The sequence below is a fragment of the Notothenia coriiceps genome, unplaced genomic scaffold (genome assembly GCF_000735185.1).
Source record: "Notothenia coriiceps isolate Sejong01 unplaced genomic scaffold, NC01 NC01_scaffold00025436, whole genome shotgun sequence".
NCBI classification, from domain to species: domain Eukaryota; kingdom Metazoa; phylum Chordata; class Actinopteri; order Perciformes; family Nototheniidae; genus Notothenia; species Notothenia coriiceps.
The window spans coordinates 72169-82592 of NW_011358137.1; the positions used below are offsets into that span (position 1 = coordinate 72169).

Genomic DNA, 10424 nt, shown 5'->3' on the forward strand with positions numbered 1-10424 from the left:
GATAGCTCTACATAAAATGTTTAATATCAGGTCTAAGATTGTACACTTTGAGGTTTTTTGAGATGCAGTAAAAATAACTTTTCATATCAGAACTTTAGAGAACAAAATATAGCCGTACATCGCTGAGCTTTCCCTATTTTATCTCCTATTGTTTTACAGCCACCTGTGGAGGCACCTACATCGGTCAGAGCGGTACGATCAAAAGCCCTGGTTACCCAGCAGCCAACTACCCGGACAGCTCCAGCTGTGAGTGGTACCTGGAGGGTCCGACGGGACACTACCTCACCCTCAGCTTTGACCTCTTCAACCTGCAGAGCTCCTCAGGCTGCACCGCGGACTATGTGGAGGTCAGAGAGTACAACGCCTCAGGTGAGAGAACACAACCATCTTCAGCTACCACCGGAGATACATGTAATACAATTGGGGGGGGAAATGGGGGAAAATGTATTGCATGTATTCACTGTATTTGTGAATAAAACACCCCTAATTACAGTGTCATTGACCCTAAATACACTGTCAACAATCATAGTTTATATTAATTGAGAGAGTTTATGAATTAATTGAATGGTTGGAAATGGACCCAGGTCATAGAGCCACTATCACATACATTTCCTGTGTTGTACTTCCTGTTTAGGGCGCATCTTGGGCCGATTCTGCGGCAGTAACACCCCCGTCTCCATGGAAACGTCTGACAGTTTTGCCCACGTTAAGTTTGTCAGCGACGCCAGCGGAAATGCACCCGGCTTCAGTCTGACGTTTGAAGCCAGCGTTGAAGGTACCATCATTTCATTAGAAGAACATTGTTATTGTTGCTCTACCTCATGTCATTCTCTCACCAAGGGTTTGGTCATTACAAATAGTTAGTTGCATCCCCTTACTTCATTGATAATACAGTATTTAGTGCATTTGTTTCCTTCTATGTGTGTAGTTATTGATGTAGTTATACGTTTCTTTGCTTTACTCTTCCTCTTTTCCAACGGCAGTGTGTGGAGGCGAGCTGAACGCTGCCTCAGGAACCATCTCCTCCCCGAATTACCCCAACCTGTACCCCCACAGCCGGGTGTGTCACTGGCAGCTGGTGGTGCCTCATGGCCGCCGCGTCACCCTCACCATCAACGACCTGCGGCTGGAGGGTTCAGGGAATTCCTGTTCATTTGACTACGTTGACGTGAGTCCTTTACTGAGAATATTCCCTTATGTTGCTTTACTTTTGCCAATTATGCATTATCAATGTAACCACTGGAGTTGACTTTTAAAGCCCTTTTTATGAGGAAACCAAATTAAACAAGGCATTAATTTCATAATGGTGTTTTACATGTACCAGATTAAAGTATGTGGATTTTCAAAAGTGTTTATTTGAACATTTATTATTTATTTCTCTCAAATATAATCCTCTGTTTCTTCCAGGTTCTGAACGGGTGGTTGGAAGACGCCCCCCGCCTGCAGAGGTTCTGTGGGACAGTCCCAGCAGGTACACAGGTTCGCTCCTCTGGCAACACCATGACCGTGGTGTTCAGCACCGACTCCTCTGTGTCCAACGGAGGCTTCACGGCCTCCTACTCCTCTGAGGAGCCTGCAGGTAATGTACATGAATGGTTCAGAGATGTGTTTCTTAAATGACTCATCAACAAAGAGGTTGTTTTTATTTTTGACTGTGCCTCTCGTTTTTATGTGGCCCTGTTTGTCAGAGTGTGGTGGAATCCTGAACAACCCAACAGGCGGGAACTTCACCTCTCCTGGGTACCTGGTGTCCAACTACAGCAACAACCTGAACTGTGAGTGGCTGATCCAGAACCCGCAGCACGTCAACTCCTCCATCGTGGTTCTGATAGAAGACTTCCACCTGGAGAGCCACCAGACCTGCGCCTCAGACTACCTGCAGTTCCGCTTAGGTGAGTAACAGAAAGTGAGCATCGGGGAAGGACGTTATATCACATGGGTCAAAATTAAGTGTTATACATGTACTGTAGGAAATAAATATGAGTTTGAATCATGGTTTAGTAAATAATTGTGTTGATAAGGGCCAATATGTATTAGGAAAAGCAGGATAGGAAATCAAAAAATGGCAGAAAGTTCTCAGAAATGTCAATATTTGGTCTTTCTTTAAAGCACAATCTGTGCTACATTTTGAAAACAGAGCTGTGCATTTGTCAAATGTTCTTCTCCTTCCCTCAGGTAACGCAGATGGGGAGTTGTTGGCCAAGTTATGTGGGCAGACCGCCCCCAACATTCCCATCGTGGTCTTCACTCCAGAACTCTGGGTCCATTTCCAGACTAATGCTTTCCAGCAAGACCTGGGCTTCAAGGCCAAGTACTTGTTCTCAGGTAAGAGACACAGCTTATTCTTATGTGGCATTTAAATGTGTCTGATCCGGCATGCAAAGGTCTTACAAGAAGGGTTTTCTCTTTGCAGAGTGTGGAGGCTGGCAGACGGGTGAGGGAGGGGTTTTATCCAGTCCTAACTACCCCGCCATCTACCCCAGCCCCAGCCGCTGTGCCTGGCTGCTGGAGGCCCCGCCAGGTCACACTATTAAGGCGAGTCTGTGCCATGGCATATTAAAATGCTCTTACACCAACCTACCACTGAACAGCAGAAAGGCTAATCTATTGAACCAATCGCAATGTTGATTTCCATTTACCTACAAGCAAATATCTCCTGAGTCATTTATATATAATTGAACAGCTCTCGTATGAATAGAAAATGGTGTGGTTGTGTAACTGGGTCCCAGGAGGGGTTGAGAAGGGTTCGGGTTCTTCAGATTTCCTTTTACGAAGAGCAAATATGCAAAACAAACTCTAAATTCAGAATCAGGGGGATATCTTTGACCCAAAACAGTAAGTTCTACTGGCGGTGAGATATCTGTTGGATTTGGTTTATCACAGACACTAGCAGAGCAACACCATGCATGAATAAGCAGAGCAGAAACAACACATCATTTGTTTAACTATATTGTAAACTGCCTTGGTTTCTACACCCTGACTTCCTGCAGCTCACCTTCAGCTACTTCAACCTGGAGCCCCACTCTCAATGTGGCTGGGACTCGGTCACCATCTTCAACGGAGGGTCCCCTGGCTCCCCGGTTATCGGCCAGTACTGTGGGACCACCTCCCCAGGAACCATCCAATCAGGATCCAACAAGGTGGCTGTGGTCTTCCTGGCTGACCACAGTGTGTCCAGTGGGGGCTTCAGGGCCACCTGGTCTGCTGATTCCTCAGGTGGGTTTACACTTCTGTACTGAACTGGTAGAACTAACTACAATGTGTATGCCTCCTAATTGTTATGTTTTCCCGGCCAGGCTGTGGAGGTGTGATCCACGCTGATAGTGGAACCATCAAGTCTCCGAACTATCCCCAGAACTTCCCGGCCAATGTGGAGTGTTCCTGGCAGATCATCGGTCACGAGGGGAACCACGTGGAGATGAGCTTCAACTCTGACTTCCAGATTCCTGACAGCAGCGGGACCTGCCAGAGCAGCTATGTCAAGGTACCAGCCCTGAACTACAGAAGAAACAGATTTTAGTTCAGGGGGAAAAAATGACTAGTGATATTTTGTTCCTTAAGTTCAGACAGTTACCTCTAAATGTAAGTTTAAAGTGTCCAATTACATATTTCAGATGCGTACAGACTGTATATTTGAACAACAGTTCCATTTGACAATTTCTGAAACAGTATGCATTTCCCTGCAGGTGTGGTCGGGTCAGACCCAGAACTCTGAGGCTCTGCTGTCTACAGGCTGTGGCTCCGTGGCCCCGCCCCCCATCATTGCTCCATACAACACCATCACCAGCAGATTCCAGGGCACAGGAACCCCGGGGAAAGGTTTCTCCGCCTCCTTCATCACCAGTAAGTCAGTCAGACCAAACAGCTTCCGGCTGTCCATATTGATCGATTCATCAAATGAAAAACACTATACTGGTGTATGAGTGGTGAGCTGGCCAGTCACTACAATGTCTGATGTCTTTTGTTTCTTCAGGGTGCGGTGCTAACTTCACAGCCTCCAGTGGCCGTGTGGTTTCTCCTAATTATCCGGCTGAGTACCCCTTCAACTCCAACTGCAACTACATCATAGGCGCTGGAGAGCAGACGGTGGTCGTCCTCACCTTCAAGGTCTTCCAAATAGAAGGCAAGTGTAGCTTTTGCAACACACACACCTGCAGATAACTTTTTCAAAATAAACGTTTCGTACAATATATTAAAGTTGTGGCCTGTCTGTCTGTTGTTTAGCTGACTCCACCTGTACATATGATGGTTTGAAGATCTACAACCTGGCTGCTCCTGGTAGCCCTCCTATTGCCACGGTGTGTGGGAGCAGCATCCCGGGGCCCTTCTCTAACTTTGGGCCGATGTTAATCAACTTCTACTCTGACTATGTGGTCAACGACAGTGGCTTCCTGGCAGAATACACAGCCATCCGTAAGTAATGAGTAGAAATTATTGTGGATGATGAAATTAAGCTATGAACAGTTGTAGTGAGATATGAGTGTTTTTTTTACAGCATGCGGAGGCATCTTCAACAGCACCATGGGTACAGTGAGCAGTCCAGCCCTCTCCATGACCAACTACCACCACAACATCAACTGTACCTACCACATCATGGTGCAAGCAGACAAAGTGGTGGACCTCAAGTAAGATCATAATCATACGATTTATCGCAATTAAATATTTGAATCAACAGCCCTACAGTAGTTCCTTTCAGTGCAATGACATATATGGTGTGAACTCATTATTGTTCACTATAAGTTCTTGTTAAATAAACATAACATCTAATTAAAGTTTATTTGTCATTTGAAGAAAAAAAAATCCCCGAAGCAACTAGAAAAATGTGGATTTTTACACATTTTTATGTTACAAAGCCTTTCCTATTGGTCCCTTTTGACTTTAAGTCAAATATATAAATATATAAGCTTATATCCAAAAAAGACCCAGAATGAAAGTCCTGGACTTAAGAAACCCGAAAGACGCGACTCAAAAATGAATTTCTGCCCTTCATGTTCTCCTTTTCCCTCCGTAGATTCAACACCTTCCACCTGGAGTCGTCCTCTTCCTGTCGCTATGACTACGTGGCAGTGTATGACGGACAGGACACCTTGGCCCCCCTGCTGGGGCAATTCTGCGGTGCAGTTCTCCCTCCCAATCTGCTCTCCTCCTCCAACCAGCTGTTTATCGTCTTCAGGACAGACGCCAATGTGAATGGGATCGGCTGGAGGGCCGTCTACAGCCAGACGCTTGGTGGGTCCACTTTACTGAAGTTCTGATGAAAGTTAAGGAGAGAGTAGTGATGTCCATTTGGCAGCAGCTCATACATGTAATGAAGCAAACACATTAACAAAATGAGCTGTGGTCCCACACTGACAAAGGACCTTCCTAATACACACCTCTTCCCGGGTCTTGGTCAGATCGATTACCATCTGATCCTGATAAGTTGAAAGAGGACCCAAATGGCATTCAAGTTCGATTCAAAACCAATAAAAAAACATAGTTTTTAGCGTATTCCAGCTAGATGATTCACGAGGTGTAGATGCATCCAAATCACATGTTATCTCCATTCAACCCAACTAACCATGTCAATAAGGTTATAGCCACTCGCATGGTTTCATTTCATTTAGATTCTCCTTGCATCAGGTCAGGATGAATTCAATCCCAAAACACCAAGCATATATAATGTTCATCTGATCAGTTCACACACTATAGCTTTGAAGAAGAGCCTAAAAAGTCTGATTTGCCTGCAGGTCCAGCACAGGGCTGCGGGGGCTACATGTCCATGCCCATGGGTAGATTTGGGTCTCCGGATCCGAACATGGACGACCGCTATGAGTTCCGCATGGACTGCATGTGGACCATCGAGGTGCCGCCCAACAGGGTCGTCAACCTGACCTTTGAGTCCTTCGACCTCGAGGATTCCCCTAATTGCCGCTACGACTATTTGAATGTAAAGAACCAACAGCCAATGAAATATGTTACCTTTTATTAGAACATAATAACGGAGCATCACACAACACAAGTATGAACAACTGGAAAATGTGTTTCTTCCTATCAGGTGTTTGATGGGGACAACAATAACTTCCCTCTGTTCGGGACATTTTGTGGAAGCTTCCTCCCGGCTTCCTTTGTATCGAGCGGAAACTTCCTGGCTGTTCACTTTGTCACAGACAGCTCAGTAAACAAACGAGGCTTCAACGCTACCTACAGATCTGTGCCAAGTAAGAAACTCCCCCTGCAGTTACAATAACCCCAAAACAACGTTGTTCAATCTAAAATCCTCAATGTGCCTGCTTTTCCCTCAGTGCTTTGCGGCGGGACCCTGAACGCCACGGCGGCCGTGCAGACGCTGACCTCGCCTTACTACCCCAGCGCCTATCCTCCGTTCACTTCCTGCCGCTGGATCCTGGATGCTCCCGCCCAGGAAAGCGTCAAACTGTCGGTCCAAACCTTCGTCCTGCAGCCCAGCCAGAGCTGCTCCACTAACTACCTGGAGATGAAGGACTGGCCTGTGGTGAGTCTCATGTTGGGCCTAAATTGCAGTTGGGGGGAAAAGGGTATTTATTAAGGCATCAGGTGCAACAGATAAATCAATAAAAACCTCCTGCTTTTTAATGTAACCATTATTATTTATTGTGTTTCCAGGGAGACTACGGACAGTCTCATAAATTCTGTGCAGCAGATGCTCATCCACCCGACTTCTACAGCTACGGCAGGACAGTCCTCGTGCAATTCAAATCCGACGCCTTCATGACAAGAAATGGCGTGAGCTTCACCTACCAGATCGCCGGTAGGTTCCTGTAGTAGAGCTGTGGCAAGAAAAGGTTTTACATCTTGCTCAAGTCGAGTAAATATAGCTTAGTTGTTTTTTTTAAATCAAGAGAAACTGTGATTCATAGAAACTGTCTGCTAATGGAGAGCATATTCACATCTTCTTATAAATCAGCAACACTTCCCTGACATAGGAAATTACTTTTTAGTAAATATTGATGTCAGTACTACATATTTTGAAGGACTGGGATACCTAAACTACAGAAAAAAAACAGATACTTTTGGTTAAATGTTCCAGGTTTTGACATATCTGGCTTTTGCCTCTACGCCAATAATATGCATTTAAATATAATTGATTGTGTGCTGTCCAAAGCACAACACATCTCTTTCCGAAAGACTACAAAATGTCTTTGGATAAGCCACAATGTTACAGTTTTCATGACTCCTTTCTTTGAAGAAATATATAGAAGTGCACAACAGCTTTTGAAACAGTATGATGGGTACTGAGGGAACTTGGTTTCAGTGCTCTGACTGTTTTGGTGGTGATTTTCAGGCTGTAGCCGAACTTATGAACAGCCGTACGGCTACCTGAAGAGTCCGGGCTGGCCTAACGTCTACCCGCACAACGTGGACTGCACCATCATCCTGAAGGCACCACAGAACAGCTCTATCTCCTTCTTCTTCAACAATTTGGACCTGGAGAGCCACAGCCAATGTCAATTTGACTTCCTGGAGGTAAAACATTTACTGACATATTTATGTAAAATATCTATATTCCCCATATCATCTCATTGTATACAAATGTGCAAACAAATCACATATATGTTATATCCTGTCTATGTGCCAGTGAGTCACAACAATCTGTTTTCTCACAGATCCGAAATGGCAGTACAGCAGAGTCTCCTCTGATTGGTCGGTTCTGCGGCAACACTTTGCCCAATCCCGTCTTCCCAAAATCCAACGAGCTCTACTTGCGCTTCAAGAGTGATTTTTCCATGTCCCTTAATGGCTTCGAGGCCACATGGACATCCTCCCCTAACGGTCAGAACTAAACCTTTTTTACAAATGATTTTAAACCACATTGGGTGGATTATGATGCCATGATAAATAAAACTGCCTTAGAGTGGTATCAATGGGTCTTCACGTTTGCTCACCTCTCTCCTAGCTGAAGCATCTTTGTGTTTGTGTACCAGGTTGTGGTGGCACTCTATACGGAGACCATGGCTCATTTGCAAGCCCCAACTTCCCAGGCACCTATCCCAACAGCACCCACTGTGAATGGGACATCGTGGCCCCCAGAGGCCGGGTGGTGACGGTCACCTTCGCCCAGATCAGCATCGATGACCCCGGAGACTGCCAAAACAACTTCTTGAAGCTGTATGACGGTCCTGACGACTCCTCTGCGCCTGTCGGGCCGTACTGTGGATCGGTATGTAACCCGAGGGAGCTTTCAGAGGAACAAAAAGTGTTGAACTTTAGATTTGACTTCTTTCTCTTGTGTTGTTTGATTAGGAAACCAACATCGCTCCGTTCACAGCTTACTCAAATCACATCTACATCGTTTTCCAAGCCCAGTACGCCACGCTGCCGTCAGGATTCAGACTCACCTGGAGCAGCTAAAAGAGCACCGACGCCATTTCATAATCATGTTTGTAATTTAATCAACTGTTGTACATTTATTTTTTTAACTGATCAATGTAAAACTAATAAAACTATATTGACATAACAAATACATGATGCGTCATTTCTGATCTTCAGCTTAGTTTTTATTCAGTTTAACCCTACTGACCTGCTGGTGAGACAGACTTTACAGAACCTTGTTCAAGCCTAGGTTGATAGAAATTCTAACAGAGTTCACTTTAACACCTTATTTGATGGAGGAATTATACAGTATCAGGGTCTACTGACTTTACTCTTTTCACAGTGTATTAAAAATGATTCAGGCCCAATTACTCTACTAGGAAAGTTCAAAATTTCCGTTTTGACTATTCCGATTGAGGGTCATTTTGCATTCTGAGTGGAGATTGAAAGCTGGTGTCAAATACCATGACAGCCAATAGAGGGCACTGTTTGCCTTTGAGTGCGTTTGTCAGTGTGTGTATCAAACTGTAGACAGTATGTGTGTGTCTTCACATTATAGATACACATATAGCAGTCAGCCGAACACAAGACCTTTCAATAATGAGTGCAAAATGTGTTATTCATAGAATGCAATGATATTTCTGTTAGCTGAAGGGCCTGTATTAAAAAAAAAAAAAAAAAGATATTCATTTTAAGATGCATCAAAACTACACTCTGTGTCTATTCAAATCTTTTAAGCTTTGAGATGCATTAACACTTTCATACGATCTATTATTTGTTTCTGTTAAAACTCGTAATGGGCTCAGTATGATTTAAAAAAAACTGTTGAAATGTAATGAACTGTGAGTCTCACAGCTATTCAACCAGCATGCGTCATACGGCGGTGAATGTGTTTGCCTCAAATGAATACCTGTGTGTGTAATTAAGTGGATGTTAGACAGCAGGAGGGCTGTGGGATGCAAAGAGGGCTCTTATGTGCCCATGTGGGCGGATGAAGGGATTGATCTTTTGGTATATTACATGGAAACTTGGCTTGGGAACCAGAGGGGTTTTTGTTCAAGGTCCAAGTCCAAGAGTGTGTGCTGGTACTCTGAGATGTGCCAGTTTATCCAGGCACTGTCGAGGTGACCTTAAGCAAGGAACCAGACCCCCACTCTGTTTGTGAAGTTGTATGCTCCTAATACTACGGTTAAACGCAGAAGCTACTTTTCTCTGTATGTGCGGTGTTCATGTGCTGTAAGTCAATTGTGTGTGCATGTGGAAATGACAATGTGAAGTATTATCGATTATTGAATCAAAATCAGCCTTTTTTTTTTCTTCAGTCATGAAGTGTGTGTGGTGCCAGCAGCAGCTTGTTACTCAGCTGTGTGTTCAGCTGCCCTGTCGCTATGTGCTGCTGGAGAACAGTTCATCCATCTGTCACTCTTTTATCCATCCATCCTTCTTTGTCCATCTCTCCATCCATCTGTTCTTCAGCGTTTCCAATCAACCATGCTTTTGGCCAAACAGACCTTTTGGATTTTTCCAGAATAAGGCAAAAAGGTCCTTCACAAGTCCATGCAGGAAGTGTGAGTCATTACTAACATATCACCATAATGTCCATTTTGATGGTCTGGAAGCTGACCTGTTGTCCTGTTTAACTGACATGAGTCTAACTCTGAGGACCATGAATGTCTGTCAAAAACTATAGGCCTACTACTCCAAATTCAAATGTAAACTATACTCAAGCTGAAATATAACCTGCACCTCCACCACTTTTTTCTCTGGTGTAGTCATTCCTGAAATGAACTTCTAAAATGCAATCATGAGTAACACAGCCTTATCTTGAAGCTCTGAGCTGCAGGACACATGTGTTCGCAGCACTGAATGCATGACACTGAAGCTATTTCCGTCAGCTGATGCTAACTGGCTAGCTATGTGACTTCAGTCAATGGCACGAGGCTCTGGAAGCTAGAAGCCAAATACGACAAAGAGGCGAGACATGCTGTAGCTAATAACTGGGACAGGACCGCATCAACATCAATCAAACATTCTCCATGTGCACACAGGAAGACATGATGTTCTTGAACACATCACACTCAAAATACAGAGTG

The 10424-nt window shown here is 44.5% G+C and overlaps 1 protein-coding gene across 1 annotated transcript in view; it reads left to right on the plus strand.

Annotated features, from left to right (window-relative positions):
* The window catches only part of cubn (cubilin (intrinsic factor-cobalamin receptor)), a 35679-nt gene extending 27213 nt beyond the window's left edge, over positions 1 to 8466 (plus strand). Inside the window, exons 36-57 of the mRNA XM_010783582.1 lie at positions 160 to 369; positions 635 to 775; positions 984 to 1168; positions 1408 to 1579; positions 1689 to 1892; positions 2176 to 2325; positions 2414 to 2535; positions 2991 to 3216; positions 3297 to 3484; positions 3687 to 3843; positions 3974 to 4123; positions 4225 to 4413; positions 4496 to 4625; positions 5012 to 5229; positions 5730 to 5929; positions 6038 to 6200; positions 6285 to 6493; positions 6625 to 6769; positions 7304 to 7485; positions 7626 to 7791; positions 7944 to 8179; positions 8263 to 8466. Coding sequence (XP_010781884.1) covers positions 160 to 369; positions 635 to 775; positions 984 to 1168; positions 1408 to 1579; positions 1689 to 1892; positions 2176 to 2325; positions 2414 to 2535; positions 2991 to 3216; positions 3297 to 3484; positions 3687 to 3843; positions 3974 to 4123; positions 4225 to 4413; positions 4496 to 4625; positions 5012 to 5229; positions 5730 to 5929; positions 6038 to 6200; positions 6285 to 6493; positions 6625 to 6769; positions 7304 to 7485; positions 7626 to 7791; positions 7944 to 8179; positions 8263 to 8370 — 3851 coding nt within the window. The 3' untranslated portion in view covers positions 8371 to 8466. The remainder of the gene's footprint in view (positions 1 to 159; positions 370 to 634; positions 776 to 983; positions 1169 to 1407; positions 1580 to 1688; positions 1893 to 2175; positions 2326 to 2413; positions 2536 to 2990; positions 3217 to 3296; positions 3485 to 3686; positions 3844 to 3973; positions 4124 to 4224; positions 4414 to 4495; positions 4626 to 5011; positions 5230 to 5729; positions 5930 to 6037; positions 6201 to 6284; positions 6494 to 6624; positions 6770 to 7303; positions 7486 to 7625; positions 7792 to 7943; positions 8180 to 8262) is intronic.
* The last annotated feature ends 1958 nt before the right edge of the window (positions 8467 to 10424 follow it).